Here is a 19,031-nt window from a genome sequence, read left to right on the forward strand (position 1 = left end):
TCCCAGGCCTTACACCCCTTAGCTATCACCTCATTTTGTCTTTGGGAAGAGGAACCCCTGGAGTCCTGGCAATTGATACACTGGTCTTTCTGCCCCTTATTCCTGACTCAAACTATAACCCTTGCACTGTGAGTCCTACAGTTCAAACTCGGTCTCTAAAACCACAGAACTGAAACACTAGTCCATGAGTACCCTCTGGCCTTGAAGAAGGGGGGCTGACTCTGCCTGGAGCTGTTTCCACTGCACACCACAGGCGGCTTCCTCTATCTCACGTCTTTCACTGAGGTAAGGCTAAATTGCTGTGACAAAAATAACTCCAAATACTGAAGCTTATGGAACCTACAAATGCACCTCACACTTAGCAACTTAGGGCCCATATTTTGGCTACCATGGGCTTCAGCTCTGCATTTCATATTCCTTCCAAGCTGTTTTACCACACTTCTGTTTTGCACCTCAAATTATGATCTGAAGGTCAGAAGCATCCATCAGAGTCACCTTGAATCTTGTCAGAAGCACAAAACCTAAGGATCCCCACCAGTTCTGTTGTGACATTTAGGATCACCTAATTTGTGAGTACCATGAAAACCAGAAATGTGGTTGTCCTACTACAGAAACCATTTAGAATTTCAAGATTGAGGAAACAAAGCAATAAGTCAAGAGCAGGAGCTCTCCCAAGCAGCAGATTCTGTTACTGTGAGTGCACATGGGGATTCCTGGGGGCATAAAACTCAATTGAGTCCCAAGTTTACTAAGAAATGTTAACTCAACGGGAGGGTTGAAAATATAATTGACATAGCTGGGCAGTGGTAGCATATACCTTTAATCCCAGCACTTGGGAGGCAGAGGCAGGCAGATTTCAATGACCCATTTACATGTTCTACATGGAATGTCAGTTCTTACTCCTGGGCAGGTGGCTCTACACTCAGTTCCAAGGTGCCAGATCCTATGGTAAAGCTGTCGTTTAATCCACACAATCAAAACTTAAAAGAGACAAAGTCCCTCACCAAGATCATAGTGGGGAGATATACCCAGGTTAAGCGGCCACCCTCACAGGACAGGCTCTTGTCTGCTCTGTCACTCTATCGTGGTCAGTAGTCAGACCCAGACACAAAAAAGAAAGTGAGACAACCACCAATCGAGTGTGTCCCCAACTTTTCAGCAAACAGTAGTTGTGAAAACACTGCCTCATGCTCAGACTGTTCTAATGTCAATGTTTGGCTGAAGAGGATTTTCTTTTCTCTTTGCCTTGGAAGATAAATTCACGTGACATGGGCCAGGAATACTTGTTGGGAAATAATGATTGCAGTAACTTGCCATAGACAGGGAGACGAGGATGATGGCAGCCATGCCAGTTCTTGGCATCTGCTTGCCTTGAGACATGCTCTGGGCTATATTTTAGCCACTATGTAGTGACCAAGGCAGAAAGGGAAGGGAGAGCTCTCTCCCATTACCTCAGTACAGTCTCACATTCAGCGTCAGCCAACACACCCAAAACCCAGGTGCTGCTTGTTTCCCTGACAACCACTTCAGTTTCCTAGGGCAGATCATATCCATGTCATGGATAGATATGACAGAATGTGTGCTTCTCTGGCTTGGTGTAAATAGGGGAAAGAAAAAGTCACTTATTCAATATGTCTAACACCACTCCACACTGGATTTACCCAAGATGTTCCTGCAAACTGCTCAGAAATCAATCTCATGTCCACGGTCTGCTCAAACAAAACCTTCATCATTTATTACCAATACAACATAAAGGTTCACAAATGACAATCTAGTAACATGGCTTAAACAACACCATCATTTGTTATAACTTATATTAGTGCTTGACTTTCTCTTACCATAGCTTTTTAAAAATAATTTTTAAAAGTGTGTGTGGGCGGGTGGCACACACCTTTAATCCCAATACTCAGAAGGCAAAGAAAGGCAGGCAGATGTCTAGACCAGCCTGGTCGACCTGTTCTAGCATGTCCTAGGCTAGCTAGAGTTACAAAGTAAGACCCTATTTCCAAAAAAAGAAGGGAAAAGAAAAAAAGTGCATGATTCTTTTGGGTAATATTCTTTAAACAATGTCATTGTTCTAAGTCTTAACTCAGTAATTTCTAGATGGCCTCAGACAAGCGTAAATAGTACTGAACTCCAGTTCACAATGTTATCTGTCCTCACGTAGCAAAGCATCTGCCACAGTAGAAAACAATTCTCTGATGTACTAACATGGCAAACACTACACTGTTCGCACTGAATACCACATGGCAGTGAGCAGTCCCATGCTGGTGCCACTGAACCGTGACCAACTTCTTCCGAGAGCTGACTTTGGTTGACAAACTGAGGTCATCGAGCCATGAGAGCAAAGTGCCAAGGTGGAGATGGTAGCAACAGCAGCAGCAGCAGCATGCCAGGTTCTGTTCCTGGATGGCTTGGGGTATCCCCTTTCCTTCTGTGGCAAAGTCCTCTGAAGGTTCCAGAGCAGGGTTCCACTTGGTCAAAATGATATCGTGTCCCGACAGATCTCCCACTAGGCCTGCTGTGACCAAAGGAACCGGTCACACTTCTCAAGCATGCCTTGTATCAGTGCTCTGAAATTCCACAGAAGGAAACAAGCAAATTCAGTTGTCCTGGTTCATTTTTAATAGCAAAGCAAAACCTCTAAAGACTAAAGAGGGTTCAAAACACTGTGATCAAAAGACAAAGGCTGAAACCAGCAGAGTGGGCTGGGAACATCATCATTCGGGAACTGCAATGTTGCCAGGCATAGACGAGGTCTCAGGTTCAATGCCCAGTGTTGGGAAAAAAGAAAGCGATCAACAAAATTAACAAGCAATCTGGAATGGGAGAGAGGACATGCAAATCCTACCTGGTAAGAGGCATCTAGACATTCAGAACATGGTGGAATTCCACAGCTAAACTAGCAACCTGACTCTAAAGTGGGCAATAGACTTAGTTATTTCTCCAAAGATGATTTCAAAGCTGGTAAGCACAAATGTTCATTCAGCATCACTACCAGTTGAGAAGCTCTGCTCAAATCTAAAACCTCTGAAACCTGGAATACCTCCCTTCTCAGGTATATTAGCTATGGGATAATCAACCTATATTGTTATCATTCTACTTTGATGAGGGATCTGGGATGCTCCAACTCAACAGAAAGCCGAACGATGGTTGTCAGATGGGAATGAAGGCCTGATTAATACTCTGTCCCATCAATTCAGAGGAAAATATACTAGAAACTGGTTGTAAGCAACCTGCACACACAAAATCACTAAATGCTCTAGAGAGCAAATTTCACATGGATTTGCTTTCTTTTTCTTTTCTTTCCCTTTTTTTTTAAATTTTTTTTTTAAGACAGGTGGTTAATGCTCTTCAGTCCAGGCTGGCCTTGAACTGCTGATCCTCCTATCTCAGCCTCCCCAGAGCTGAGATTACAGGTGTGTGCCATCACACTTGCCTATGGTTTTTGTTGTTGTTGTTGTTTTCTACAACATCTATCTTACCACAAATAGAAAAACTTGAGTAAAGTAAGTGTGTGTGTGTGTGTTTGTGTGAGTGTGGGTGTGGGGTGTGTGTGTGTGTGTGTGTGTGTGTGTGTGTGTGTGTAATATTTAAGTAAATAGCTTTGCTTTGTGTTTAAACTGGATATTGAACTCAGGGCTTCATGTGATAAATAGATGGTCTGCCACTGAGCCACATGCCCAGCCTCTTTTCACTTTTGAGACGGGATTTCACTAAATCCCTGTGTCTTTGAACTCATGGTTCTCCTGCCTTGGCCTACTAGGTAGCATGCTCACAGACCTGCATCAATACCATTCTTACAGAATTGAGGATGCATGGTAGTGGGGCACTCACACTAAGCTGAAGAGTACCCTGATCATGATGATGAGTAAAATTTTACTTTGGCCTCTTCATTTACACCATAATCCGCAGATGTGTCTCAGTCTCCTCATGTGCTCGTGAGGGGTTGAGACTACATCATCTCTGCACTCCCATCTACCTACTGCTGAAAGTCTGTGCAAGGCTACATGTGCAGGCACCACAGACAATTACCTCTGTCTTCTCTCAGCGATCCTCAGGATGTCACAGGTTCTGGTAAACTTTGCTGACAACTCAAGAGCTAGACCACATTCCTGTAGCAGTGACCAAGCCCGATCTGGGCCCATGGCCTTAGCTAACAAGAGTGCCACATTCTCCACACTGATGGGGGCAGGCCCATCACTGAGGCTCCCATTTAGTGACTCCTGAGGAGTTGGTCTTGTGCTCTTGTTCTGCAGTAGATGTAGGAGAAGCTTCCATTCCTCCAAGGTCTCAGGGATCCACCCTGCACACAGAAACACAGAGCATACAGGCTCCATACATGAAACGTGAGAACTATAAGAACACTTAAGACCAAACAAAGACATTCAAGAACAGAGTCTCTTCCCTTCAGCACAAACCTTCTGAACACACAGAATTAAAATCATCTGCAAGCCTTCTGGATATGCAACAAGGAACAAAAACAGAATCAACCTCCACACTCCTGCAGCAATCAGGTTAGTAAAGGCTTACATAGATGAACAAATTACTACTTATAAATCATGTTAAGTATATGAAGGAAAAGAATAAGGAACTATAGAACTGCAGGCGTGGTTCAGAGGATCTGAATGAGGTTCTAACGTGGAAGCAACGTCCAAGCAAAAGCTAAAGAATGAGACAGGCAGAAGGGCACATACATGCAGCCTGCATGACATCCAAATTTGGAGCAGGGGCAAGCGGGGAGGGGAGAAGACTACATTTCTGACCCAGGAGACATGGAAAATGATGGGACACAGCAGAGAACCTGCTGTGTTCAGGGTATGTCTGAAAAGCTGACAGTGCATAAAGGTAAGAGTGTGCAGAGAGGATAAGACGATAGGTCAGGCCCACGGGAACACTTAACAGTATAAATTGTATGAGTTCATGCAAGGGCTTTCTGGGAGGAAGCTATATCGTTCAGCTGTTTTTAAGATTTAATTTACTGTTTGTGTGTGTGTGTGTGTGTGTGAGAGAGAGAGAGAGAGAGAGAGAAAGAGAGAGAGAGAGAGAGAGAGAGAGAGAACACACGTGTGCAGGTATCCACAGAAGCCAGAAAAGGGTGGTAAGTCCATGGAACTAGGATTATAGGCAAGTATGATCCACCCAACACGTGGTGATGGGAACCAAACTCTGGCCTTCTGCAAGAACACCAAGTGCTCTTCCCTGCTCAGCCATCTTGCCAGCCCTCTTTTTCTTTCTTTTTCTTTTTCTTTTCTTTTTTTTTTTAAGACTCATTCTAGCTGCTGAACAGAAAGAGCTTTAAAGTGGGCAAGAATGAAAGGCAGATGTCCAGTTCTGAGACATCTATCCCAAGAGTTATCTCACTTACAACAGAATATGAAAACATGGAGTATAGTGCTTAAAATGGCAAACAGTTGTTAAATAGAAACGAAGTCATAATATACCAAAGACTAGGCAAAGCCCCCACAATCTTAACAGCTATCTAAATTATGTAGACAACCACTAAAATGTTCAAATTTGCTTACTGGAAAGTGAGGAGAGACTTCCAGAACACCACAATGAGGAGTTACATTTGGAATTTACATACCATTGTCCCCTTCCATCAGGCTCATGTCATTCAGATACACAATGTTGTTGAAGGCCTCCCTCCTCCTCTCCAGCTCCAGACAGAGTGTCAGATATCCAGGCCAGAAACTTAAAGGGACAAAGTTGATAAAAGGAGTAAGTACAGTGGATGTGAATGAACTGCACTGACCATACCTATTAGCCACATGTGGTCATTAGAGCTTAAGGTAAAAGTAAATAAAAATTAAAACTCAGAGGTAATTTGTTATTGTTAAGACAATCCTTTTTCCTTTTTTTTTTTTTTTTTTTTGTTTGTTTTTTTCAAAACAGTTTCACTGTGTAGGCCTGGCTATCCTGGAACTCCCTCTGTAGACTAGTTTGGCCTTGTACTCAAATTCTGCCTGCCTCTGCCTCCTAAGTGCTGGGTTTAAAGGCATGCACTACCACTAGCTAGTGTTAAGTCTTTTTAAAAAGTTTTATTTATTTAAAGAAACTTTAAATTTTTTATGGGTAGGGGAATTTTGCATACATGAATGTCTGTGTATCAAATGTACGCCTGTTGTCCAATGAGCCCAGAAGTAGGTAATGGATCCCTTGGAATAGGGAGTTATAGAGAGTTGTGAGCTGCCATGTGAGTGCTGGGAATTGAACCTGGATCCTCTAGAAAGTACTTTTTACCCCTCAGCCATCCTCCCAATCCCAAGATTTACTTATGTATGTATGTATTTATTTATTTATTTATTGCTTTGTTGGTTTTTTTGTTTTGTTTTGAGATAGGGTTTCCCTGTGTATCCCTGGGTGTCTAGAACTGTGTAGATCTGGCCTCAAATTCACAAAGATCCACCTCCCTCTGCCTCCCAAGTACTGGGATTAAAGGTGTGCATCACCCCAGCCCAGCCTAAGATTTATTTTTATATTTTGTATACAAGTGTTTGTCTACATATATGTGCATAATGTACAAGCCTAGTGTCCCCAAAGCCCAGAAGAAGGCATCAGATCCCCTGGAACTAGAATTACATCAGTTGTGAACCTTCATGTAGATGCTAGAATTGAACCAAGATTCTTAGCAAGAGCAACAAGTGTTCTTAACCACTGAGCCACCTCTCTAGCCCCTAAAAGTCAGTTTTGTAGTTAAAAATTGGTGATCACATGGGGCTAGTGGCTAGGGGGCAGTGTGCAGTAGAATATTTCCATTATCACACAAACTTCTACTCCAGAGCCTTGATCTAGTGCACTTAATAAATAAAACTTTATGTACTTTGCAAGTAGTTTCACTTTTTAATTTTATTTGCTTTACGTATATGGCTGCTTTGCCTGCATGTATACATACATGTACCACATGTGAGTCTGGTGCCTTGGGAAGCTGGAAGAGGATGGAAGAGGATCCACTGGAATTGGAGCTATAGACGGTTGTGCTGAGAATCAAACCCGGGTCCTCTGGAAGAAAAGCCAGTGCTCTTAACCCTTGAACCATATTGTGAGCCCCTAAATTTTAAGTTTTACCATTCAATACAAAATCAGAATGTGTCTCCAAATCTCATTCCATGGACTTTCTCCTTGGTGGGCTCCCTAATCACCAACCCCTCAATCTGTAAAAATTCACACAATCTCTTCCTATAGAATTTCCTTTCTCATGGATGACACTAGGAATCATCTCAGAAGAGTCTAAAAAAGGGCCAGAGATAGCTCAGTAGGTTACGGCATTGCTGCCAACCTTGACAACCCAAGTTCTATCCCTGGGACCCATAGGGCAGAGAAGAGAACAAACTCTAGAAGACTGTTCTCTGACCTCCATACAGACGACATGCATGCACCTGCCCCCTCCTCAAAATTAAATTAAAAATAAAACAAACTACTATTTATTATTTAAGTCCAAAAGAGTATCTCATAATCTCACCACCTGCCACCTGGCCAGTCTCATCCTTCATTATCAATGAATAAATAAGTACCACACAGTTGCCACTGCATGAATTCCCTCTAAGGGAAAAGAAAAACAAAGGTCCCTCTAAAGGATACTGCTTCAGGTGGAGCAGAAGTCAAGACCACCAGACAGTGACTGACTCTCTCATTAGTGGTGTCAGTTTTTCACCCTCCTGCTACCCCCCTCAGCAGACCCTCCCCACTGCACAGCCTTGGGGCTGACTCCCAATCTCCCTTCCCCCAGAGCCCTTCACCAGGAAACCTACTTTGATCTCTCACTTCTTGCAAATCTTGTATCTATTCTAACTGGTGTGGAAACAATATGTAACGGCCTGAGAACTGGCTCTAACAACTGGGCAAGAAGAATACAAAGAACTCACATGGGCCATTCTCTCCTTACAATTACAATACAGAAATAAAATTTCAAAGAAAGATAATGGTTACCATCACTTAAAACATAGGGCTGGAGAAATGGCTCAGGAGTTAAGATTGTTGGCTGCTCTTGCAGAGGACCTGGGTTCCATACTTTGCACCCACATGGTGGCTCACAACTGTCTATAACTCCAGTCCCAGCAAGTCTTGATGTCCTCTTCTGACCTCTGTAGTGCACACATTCATGTAGGCAAATGGCCATACACAGAAAGTAAAAACTATAGTGTTAAAAAAAAGTGCATTTTGTTTAAGTATCATACTGAATCCTTGCATAATAAAGCACACCAATGCAGGACCTTAACTAGAGGCTTATTGGTGGATTTCACCTCCAGACCAGCATATGTAAACATCCTCACTTACCCATAGGACTTACAGATGTCAGTCATTTTCTCTTTGGTTGTAAAGTCTGCAGGAAGTTTAATCAGAAGAAGGATCAACTGACTATAACCCCAGGGAAGCAAGTGTGAATGTGGCCTATGAGATGAAAAAGTAAAGCTATTAGATAGGAAATGAACTCTAGAAAGTACTTTGTCGTCATCTAATAGGAGACTACACTTGAAACATATACCATTATTATAGTTTCCAAATAATTTTATTTTGCTGTTTAAAAAATTAAAAATAGCTCCTTTTCTTATAACTTGTTCATTTCAAAATGAAAAAAATAAGAACTGTGGTGATATTTTATTTGTGCTGAAATGTGGTGATATTTTATTTGTGCTTTAATAAATAAAGCTTGCCTAGAGAACAGAGGGAAAAGGCCAGCCATTGTAAGTAAACAAAGAAGTCAGGGAGTTGTAGCACACACCCTTAATCCTATCATTTAGCAGGCAGGATCTCTCTGTGTTCAAGGCCACACTAGGGAACAGAGCCAGGTGTGGTGACACATGCCTTTAATCCCAGTACCAACCACAGAGGTCTGGAGGTCTGTACAGACAGACAGAAAGGGACAGAGCTGTGTAGGAAGAGGAAGTGATGTAGCTGGGCTAAAAGAGCCAATAAGAGAACAGAACAGAAACATAACCATGAGTATACAGGAAGAAGCTTTCTTTGAAAGCTGCAGACTTGGCAAGGTGAGGATTGCCCTATTCCTTAGATCTTTCTCTCCTGGGCTTTAAACCAAATTTCTGGCTCTGTGTTTTTTATATAGCAAGACCATTTAGAAATTTGTGTTACAAACAACAACAATAATAACAAAACAGAAATAGGGACTTGAGTGTAACTCGGTGACTGCATAGCATACAGGTACTGAGTTTAATCCTACTACTGTACTGATTTAATGCAACTTAATCCTAATCCCTTGATTCCATCACCCACAGCCACTGCTGTCTTCCTAGCATTTTGCTGAGGAGTAAAACAAATAAAATAGGCATTTGGCAAGAGGCAATGCTTTCAAAAGACTTCCCTTAGAGGAAAATTCGAGACTGTTTCTGAGTCATGTACTGGTGGTATTCATTTTTTCAAGGTTCTATTTTTCAAATCCTCAGGGCCCATTTTCAAGTTAATTAACACATCTTTTGAAAGAAAATACACACATACACACAGAGTTTTGGTTGTTGTTGTTGTTGTTTTCCTTTAAAATGGGCTAATCCAGGGTTCACTGTGGGCCTCCAAAAGAACTGCAGGGAGGCCAATTTAATTCTTTGAAGTTATGTGCAAATTTTTACGTGAATGTGCATTTTTCTGAAAGGAACTGTGAGATTTTTACAGGGTCTGTAACCTCACAGTATTCAGAACTACGAGAATGTACATGGATACACAATCTTGTTACTCCCAGTACTTGGTTAAGTTTTTCTACTGCTATTCCTAAAGTGAGCCTGGACGCTACAAGGGAAAATATCAGTTCCACTTTGAGGGAAGGTTCACAGAGGAGGACTGCTTACCTGGGATGTCCTTCCTCATCTACTGTACTTGTGCTTGGTGGAGCATCATGAGACACTGCCAAAAGCAGCCAGTCAAGTCTTAAAGATTCTGGTTGTAGAAGGAACTCAAGGAAGGATGGCCTGAGAGCAAGTTGGGGAGAAATAACATTGATCTTCATGAGAGAAAACAAAGTGTGTGGATGTAAAGAAATGATAAAGGATAACTTGGAAGCTCCTCTACTACAAACGGCTAGAGATGCTAGTGCGAGTATCAGTCCACGAAATGGGTAAGCAAGCTGTAAGGTGATGAGGAAAAAGCGGCAGGGAAGTAGGAAACGGGGTGTGAGCACAAGAGTGGGCCCGAGTAGCAAACATGGAAAAGGAAGAGCTTCCAGACTTATCCTTAATTGGGAGTTTATAGTCATGGAGAAGAACAATGATGGCCCAGCCTGAAAGAAAAGCAGGAACAGAGATCCACTCCCGAAATCCAGGCTACTGCAAGGAAAAGCATTCACTGGCAGGGGAAGGAGAATCAGCTTTGGCTGAACCCCTGCTGAGTCAAGAATTTATTTGCTTTTGGAAGATTTATTTTATGTGTGTATGTTGCCCACATGTATGTGTACCAGATGTATGTAGTACCTCAGGCCACTCACATCTCCATAAGTAGAGTTACAGAGTGTTGTGAGTTGTCAAGTGGATGCTGGGAATGGAGCCTGGGAATCCTGTAAGAACAGCAAGTGCTCCTATCTGCTTAGCCATCTCTCCAGCATGGAGGATTTCATTTCACACTGAGAACCTGAGACTCTCTCAGGCAGGAGGTAAAGTGTGGTATCTGTGCATCTGTGGTGTACACTGTACAAGGGAAGGGGGGCAAAGTGTGTGCTGGGTGGTATAAAACTGCCCAAATCCTCATCTTCCACAGTAGGTGCCTGAACCTCCTAACAGCTGGCAGTGAAAATGTGACAACTGAATGGGATTCAACAGAAACAATTCTCCACCTAAAACAGAGACTACACAGGCCTTCTCACCACTGATCTTCAGGCCTTGATTTCACCAGACTGTCTAGATAGGCCAAAAACTGAGCAGGATGATGACGGCAAAGCTGTGCGATGTCCGAAGGCGAGATAGATGGATAAAACTTGATGAAGGCTCGAAGGGCAGACTCCCCAAATCTATCATACAATCTGCATTTGAAAACAGAGCATATCAGTCTCCAACTTTAGTGCCATAGTAAGATTGGTTATACTATGGACTCACTAGAAATAAAAGTAAATATTCTAATAAGAAGTTGCACAAGATGCAAATTGAGTCAAACTTTAGATACTAAGCCATAAAAACACTGCAAATGTTTAGGGTCCCACAAACAACAAACAAGACAACTTACCGGGTGGCAAATGCAATCCACAAGGGACTGTCTGAAGGGACTGAGCCATCCAGTAACTGTAACCCTGTGGGCAGGTCTCCTTCTTCCATCTCCGAGTATACAGGATTAGAACTTGCCATTTCTGAAAGGAAAAAAAAAAAAAACAGAAAACAGTCTTTCTCTTCACCTCTTTGCTGCAAATATTCTTGGATACATTGATTCAACTGTCATCCACTAGGGCAAGGCCCCAATATTTGTTAAGCATTGCAGAAAACAAAACAAAATCTACCAGGATATAATCTCAACTTTTCAAGACCATTAAGTCAAATTGGGAAACAAAACTTACTAGAATTTTCGTTTTTGTGTCTGTGTGTGCTAGGGTACCTAGAGGTCAGAAGGGAGCATTGGATCCCCTGGAGCTGGAGTTGTATGCTATCTTATGTCGATGCCAGGATCAAACTCAGGCCCTCTGCAGGAGCAGCAAGCACTAGCACTTAGCTTCTAAGCCTCCTCTTCATTCTCATGTACTGAAATTTTCAGAGGTCAAAAGAACAAATAGTGACTATATAAGTTACTACTATGCTTGAAAAATAAGTTTATAGGGCTGTGTACCGTGTGTGTGTGTGTGTGTGTGTGTGTGTGTGTGTGTGTGTGTGTGTATCACAAGCCACATATCTCTATTATCAATGCCAAACTGTTTAGTTTTTACAGGACCAGTATTTGCATATCACCTCTTAGAAATAAGTTCAGTAAAATTGATTTAAAAATAGTTCACCTTTAAAAATAAAAAAGCAGTAGTCCAGCAATTATTCATCCTAAGAAGGAAGAACTGACTTTGAGGAGGAATTAGAAATCATTTATAGCCAAACTAAGCAAATGAAGCCAGTGGAACTCTAGTTAAAAACCTTTTCTGTTTAAAAAATTAATAAATAGGGGCTGGAGAGATGGCTCAGTGGTTAAGAGAACCGACTGCTCTTCCAGAGGTCCTGAGTTCAATTCCTAGCAACCACATGGTGGCTCACAACCATCTGTAATGAGATCTGGTACCCTCTTCTGGCCTGCAGGGACACATGCAGGCAGAATACTGTGTATATAATAAATAAATAAATAAATAAATAAATAAATAAATCTTTTTTTTTTAATTAATAAATAAGTAAATTTTTTTAAAACGGGAACTGGAGAGATGGCTCAGCAGTTAAGAGCACTGGCTGCTTTTCCAGAGGTCCTGAGTTCAATTCCCAACAACCACATGGTGGCTCACAACCATCTATAATGAGATCTTGTGCCCTCTGGCCCACAGGGACACATTGCAGGCAGAACACTGTATACATAATAAATAAATAAATCTTAAAGAGAGAGAGAAAGAAAATGCCAGGTGTTAGTACACACCTTTGATCCTAGCACTCAGGAGGCAGAGGCATGTGGATCTCATGAGTTTGAGGCCAACCTGGTATATGTAGTAAGCTCCATCCATGACAGCTGAGGCTCTGTAGAGAGATCCTGACTCCAAGAGAAAAAAAGAAAGGAAAGAAGAGAAGAGAAGAGAAAAGAAGAGAAGAGAAGAGAAGAGAAGAGAAGAGAAGAGAAGAGAAGAGAAGAGAAGAGGGCTGGAGAGGTGGCTCAGAAGTTAAGAGCACTGACTGCTCTTCCAGAGGTTCTGAGTTCAATTCCCAGCAACCACATGGTGGCTCACAACCATCTGTAATGAGATCTGGTGCCCTCCTCAGGTGTGCAGGCAAACATGCAGGCAGAAGACTATATGGAATAAATAAATAAATCTTAAAAAGGAGAAGAAGGGAAGAGGGAAAGGGGGAGGAGAGGGAGGAGAATGTCACTACCTATAGCAACTGACTGGGCAATGAAGAAAAATTATATTTAATGTCTCAGTTGCTGGAGACAATGTGGCAGCTGTTACTCAAGCAGAATTCTGAAGGAAAAAACTTGGAAAACAGGGTAATACAGCAGAGAAAAGAGCAACACATGTGAATATAAGTCTATAAAGACAGAAAAGAGCAACACATGTGAATATAAGTCTATAAAGACGGACAGCAGTTAGCATGAGCTGCAACCAAGCCTGAGCACTTTGGAGGCAGAGGCAGGCAGATCTCTGTGAGTTTGAGGCCAGGCTGGTCTACAGAGCATGCTCTGGGACAGCTAAGGCTACACAGAGAAACCCTGTCTCAAAAAAAAAAAACCAAAATAAACAAATGAGAGAGAGAGAAAGAGAGAGAGAGAGAGAGAGAGAGAGAGAGAGAGAGAGAGAGAGAGAGAAAGATAAAACTAATTTCTTATAATAGAGTAACAAAATAAGTCAATGTTTGAAAACAATTAAAGCTTAAATGAATAGAACACAGGACCACTGAGATGGCTCAGTGGAAAAAGATGGTGTGCCATCAAGTCTGACACCTGAGTTCACACCTGGGAACCCATATGGCGGAAAGAACTGATAATCCCAAAATTATCCTATAATCTCTAAAATGTGCCATGATACACTCAAACATGCATGCAGGCGCGCACACACACACACACACACACATACACACAAAAAAAAAATTTAAAAAGACTACAGGAGCTGGAGAGATGGCTCAGTAGTTAAAAGCACTTGCTGCTCTTGAGGAGGACATGGGTTTGGTTCCCATCCACCCACAGAGGGGGTACACCACCACCTGTGACTCCTGCTCCAGGGCATCTGACACTCTCTTCTGGCTTCTTCAAGCACTGCACGTATATGGTATACACAAAGACAAATGGCACACGTACACACACAAAATACAAATAATTTTATTGTCTTGGGGTTTTTGTTTGTTTGTTTGTTTCAAGATAGGGTTTCTCTGTGTAGCCCTGGCTGTCCTAGAACAAATAAATATTTTTTAAAAAGAGTGAATAGGTGGGCATGGTGGTGCCTTTAATCCCATCACTTGGGAGGCAGAAGCAGGCAGATCTCTGTGAGTTCAAGCCAGCCTGATCTACAAAGCAAGTTCCAGGGCAGCCAAGGATATTACACAAAGAAACTCTGTCTCAAAAGAGAAAAACAGAGAGAGGGAGGGAGGGAGAGAGAGAAGAAGGGAGGGAGGGAGGGAGGGAGGGAGGGAGGGAGGGAGGGAAAGGAAAAGGGGAAGGGGAAGGGAAAGAAGAGAAGAGAAGAGAAGAGAAGAGAAGAGAAGAGAAGAGAAGAGAAGAGAAGAGAAGAGAAGAGAAAAGGAAAGGAAAGGAAAGGAAAGAAAAGAACGAAATGAATAGAAAACAGAAAGCCTGGCCAAAACAGGTAAGTTTTCTACTCAAATCTTTTGTCAAGCCCCCACACTATAAAACACCTTACATTTGGTACTGGCACCTGATAATTACCTTTTAGTCCTTCAACAAAAGTGTCCCAAACACAAGGGTTGTTGGTGTAACTTATCTTGATACTCTCCCTTGCTCTTTTCAAATCCAGGAGGAAAAAATACTTCTTTAGGAAATGACAAGCCAGGATCTCAGGAGAGGGCTGCTGTAGAGCACAGTCCACATGTCCACCTATGTTTTCCACTACAGAAGTCAACACATTCAGTTCCAAGCACAGCGTTGTCAACTCCACCAGGTCTTTCTGAAGACTGTTTGCTATGGTGTACGGAGAACATACTCGAAAAAGGTCGCCCAAGGGCTCACTAATGCTGCTTACCGATTCACAGGCTATATGACCACCAGTTTCTTCAATGTCTAAAAAATTCCCTTTTTCTTCTTCACTATCTTCACCTATTACTCTCTCTTCTGACTCAGTAAAGACGTGCACATCCAGGTTCAATTTCATGGGTAGACTGCTGGTACTGGAAATGCCAGCAAAGTCCTTCAAGGCAAATGTTTTTTCTAACTGTGAAAGCCACTCACGTAAAACTGTTCTTAGTGACTTGGGTTCAAATAAAACCAGAGGGTCCAGTAACTTGGTCCTATACAAAACAGATGAATGTGAAAATGGTCTCATTCGTTTTTGAAAAAAACGATTATTTCAGTTTAAACAAACCTAGAATAAATGTTGCTTTGAGTTCTTCAAATGACAATTATCCCAACAAGCCAGCAAGACAGACAACACTGACTGTGTAGTACATTACTGATTATTGAACATCCATTGCAAATGAGGCTACTTCTGACCTAGACAGTCAAGACCACTACTGATGCTGTCCAAAGGCCACCCCACTCACATTGCTTCTTCTGTTACTGCTCTGAGTTCTTGAAGGCTGTCTTCTTCAAGAAGTTGACTAATTTCTTTCTCCCTAGAAAAGAATGAAAAAAAAATAATCCTATTCACAAGCGTTAGGGGCAACCCAAGCTTTCTTGGACCAAGACTTCTACTGCTTGTTAAATGGTAAGTGTGCCATATGTTACATTCATTATCTTTCATTCCATTATCTTCATCAAATGTGCTGCTCTTATTCATTACGCAATGGCACATCCTAGAACTGACAGACCATACAGTATTAATGACATAAAATTACAAGCTAGTGAGAAGAGTAGGACCTGGCTCTCAGTCATCTCCTCTTAATCTAACACTCTTCTGACAGTCCAGGAATGTGACAAGATAACAGAGAGGGACAAAGGTGAACGAGATACGAAACTCTCAAAGTCTGTTTCAACAGAACTAATTCTTTGTAAACTGTGGAATTTGCAGTTTCTGAGCTACACAACAATCTTCAGTAGGCAGTATCATACATACAGGGTCTCCCACAGTACAGTCTATGACTTCTTCACACTGGTAGTTCCCCTAGGATTCCAGACTCAGACACAAGGCTTACTCAGTGTCTTCCTCCAGAGGGCAGGTAACTGCACTCACTTCCTCTTCATGTACTTGGTCAACATCCTTAGATTCAAATGTCTCTTTCAGCTCTGGGCTTGTGTGAAAGGTACCGATCTTCTCAGTAGTTTTACGCACAAAGCTAGAAACACTGGAAGTCAAATAACAAAAACCTAACATGAAAATATATCAACACTGTCAAGAGTGAAAACTCTGGTTCCTGACATTGCTGTTTCCATTAGTACTACAAAACCAGCCCGAGCTTAACAACAAGACAGACTGCTCATAACCATTTCTCTAATCACCCACATTTCACATGAGGTTCATAAAAACCTACAATAAGGTGATTCATTGTATTTATAGAAATGTCCTGAGGCTAGTGAGTCAATGCTAAAAGGAAGGTCTCTCATCCAGCTGTCTCTTCAATGTAATGTCTCCTTCAACTCGGGTAAGTTAAGCATGTGATCATCAGCCACTTCCTGGTCAGAGAACAACAAGGAACAGACCCTTCTTCTTGTAAATTATTATAGGACCAGCCTAAATAATTTCCTTCCCAGGCACTCAGAAGAGAAACTACAAATGGAGAATTATTTTCGGGAGAAGAATCTAAGTACACCAAGCTCTTAGTCTGTCTACTTAATTCCTCTGGGATAAGATCCTATCTACACAGCTGCAGTTCTGTTCTCATGCCTAGCTCCTCTCTTGCCTGATTTCTCTCTACATTTATCTACTGCTCCCTCTAAGTTCTATCTTAGTTCTCTCATCTTAGTTCTGCCTCATCTAGGGCCTTCTCATCTCATTCTTACCCAGCTAGTATTTTCCCATCTGGCTCTTCCTCATCTTCCATCTTGTCCTCTATATCTCCTTATAACTCCAAGTTCTCCTGTCCCTGAGGTGTCCAGTTATAAACCCAAGCAATAGCGATCCTCTGGCCAAGCAAGGTCACCAGGCTTGAATTCTTACGGGGGCATAAAGGCAGGTAAGAATTTTCCTCAGGCAGTGACATCAGGCTTTCTTTTACAACCCAAAATGGGAGTAGTAAAGGAGGAGGTCAACTGAAAGCTAATGATCGTTAGTATATCAAGAAGGGGGTCTATGTGCTCAGTCTACATTCCTAGAAGTGCTTAGGTAAGAAGTTACGGGTCTATAATGTTAGTAATAGAAAAGGAGGGTCTCATATTGCACAAGAAATAAAGCTCTTCGCCTGACCTAGGGAACAGGCGTCGTTTCCACGAGGGTGTTACCTTACTTACTTCAGGAGATTGTTTGGCCTTGGTTGCTTGATAGGTATTTTAGATAAATACACTGTTAGAACTTCTTGGAAGCATACAAGAAAGTCATTGTAGGAACCAGCTAAATATGTATACAAAAGCTAAAATATCACCAAGAGCTCTTAAGCCATGGCTTGACCTTCAGAAAAGTCCTTGACTTTTCCAAGTAGTAGCTTTTATGATAGTAGCTGAATTCCATTACATTTCCCTGTGGCTTGTAGCACCTTCTACAAAAAGAATGTGTACCCAGCAGGACTAGGACAAATAGCTAGGCAGAAAATATTTCTCTCTCATTCTCGGTGCCAAGATTGGTTTCATACACAAACTAGAAAGAATTCTCAAAAATCTCCAATTTGGGGGCTGGAGAGATGGCTCAGTGGTTAAGAGCACTGGGTGCTCTTCCAGAGGTCCACAGTTTGATTCCCAGTGACCACATGGTGGCTCACAACCATCTGTAATAGGATCTGATATCTGATGTCCTCTTCTTGCATGCAGGCATATATGTAGAGCACTCAGACATAAAACATAAATTTAAAAAATTTTTTTTAAATCTCCAATTCTCCCAGGTGTGATGGTGTGCTTTTAACTCCAGTATTCAGGAGGCAGAGGCAGGTGAATCTCTTCGTTTGAGGCCAGCCCAGTTCCATGACAGCTAGAGCAACATAGTGAGGACATGTCTCAAGAAGGGGAAAAACTCCTCCAAATTAACCCATTAAGTGAGAAAGGATCAGGAAATCACTAGTAGGCCAGCAAGAAACCTCCACCTTTCAGAGAACCTGGTTCAGTTCCCAGTACCCACATGAAGGCTCACAACCATTTATAACTCTAGTTCCAATGGATCTGACATGGTCTAGCCTCCACAGGCATCTGTATACACATGGTGTACATAAACTCACACAACTTCACATACATCAATACAAGTAGATAAATCTTCACATACACAAAAAAAGACTAATAGGCCAGAGAGAGTCTGAGCAGTTAAAGGCATTGCTACCAAGCCTGACGAGATGAGTTAAATCCCTAGAATCCACACAGGAGAAGGGAAGAACTGATGAGATAAAGTTGTCCTCTACCTCCACATGGACACACTATAGCACACACCAGGGTGAGGCTGAAATATTTAATTTTGCTACATCTAGGGTGAGAGTAGGGGCTCATCTTAAATATTCAGCTATGCAAATGAAGAGGAACACTCAGTACCCCCAAGGTTAAAAGGAGGAATTAGCAGTTTATAGAGAAATAACTTGAGACCTTTCTAACATGTAAAATACCTTTCCGTTCTCAGTGTGCCATGTGACAACTGAAGCAAATGAGAAATGGAATTAATGACATGACTGGTTCATTCACCTGTCTTTAACAGCCTGGAGAGACACCAGAGGAGACGGAGAACGAAACGGCAGTGGGATGCTGAAGGGCAGGAAAGCTTCACTCTTCTCTGTCTCGGACGTCACTAGACCATGGGGAACATTGTCTAATAAACAGAACAGGGAGAAACAAACATCTAATCACATGGACATTCTTACAAAGCTAAACAAATTCAGAAATGAATAAATCAAAGGAGATGAAGGATTCAATACCAAAATTATAACTGACTCAGATACAAATGAGCACAGAAGACAGGTTTATGGGATGCATGGATGGTCCACATGAAACACTGAGCCAGGTACTTTTATCCAACTTACTAACCCTGTATCCCCACAAGCCACAAAGGTAGTTTAGAGTTTCTACTAATCTCTTCTCAACAGTTCAGTCACAGGAATGCTGGAACATTGAAAAGGGAAGGCAATGGCTCCCAAAACTGGAGCTATCTTTCATTCCTGGTGGAAAATAATGTGGTTAGTGAGGGTTAAAAAAAA

The 19,031-nt window shown here is 42.0% G+C and overlaps 1 protein-coding gene across 2 annotated transcripts in view; it reads right to left on the bottom strand.

Moving 5' to 3' along the window:
- Positions 1 to 1,902: 1,902 nt before the first annotated feature.
- Positions 1,903 to 19,031, bottom strand: part of Hps5 (HPS5 biogenesis of lysosomal organelles complex 2 subunit 2) — a 39,720-nt gene continuing 22,591 nt past the window's right edge. For both annotated transcript variants that reach the window (XM_036181456.1, XM_036181464.1), the window contains exons 13-23: positions 18,523 to 18,646; positions 15,906 to 16,055; positions 15,315 to 15,386; positions 14,485 to 15,062; positions 11,161 to 11,281; positions 10,805 to 10,960; positions 9,798 to 9,917; positions 8,278 to 8,391; positions 5,588 to 5,694; positions 4,036 to 4,306; positions 1,903 to 2,573 (exon numbers count right to left, since the gene is read on the bottom strand). In XM_036181456.1, coding sequence (XP_036037349.1) covers positions 2,513 to 2,573; positions 4,036 to 4,306; positions 5,588 to 5,694; positions 8,278 to 8,391; positions 9,798 to 9,917; positions 10,805 to 10,960; positions 11,161 to 11,281; positions 14,485 to 15,062; positions 15,315 to 15,386; positions 15,906 to 16,055; positions 18,523 to 18,646 — 1,874 coding nt within the window. In that variant the 3' untranslated portion in view covers positions 1,903 to 2,512. The remainder of the gene's footprint in view (positions 2,574 to 4,035; positions 4,307 to 5,587; positions 5,695 to 8,277; positions 8,392 to 9,797; positions 9,918 to 10,804; positions 10,961 to 11,160; positions 11,282 to 14,484; positions 15,063 to 15,314; positions 15,387 to 15,905; positions 16,056 to 18,522; positions 18,647 to 19,031) is intronic.

Source organism: Onychomys torridus, chromosome 1 (assembly GCF_903995425.1).
Source record: "Onychomys torridus chromosome 1, mOncTor1.1, whole genome shotgun sequence".
NCBI lineage: Eukaryota > Metazoa > Chordata > Mammalia > Rodentia > Cricetidae > Onychomys > Onychomys torridus.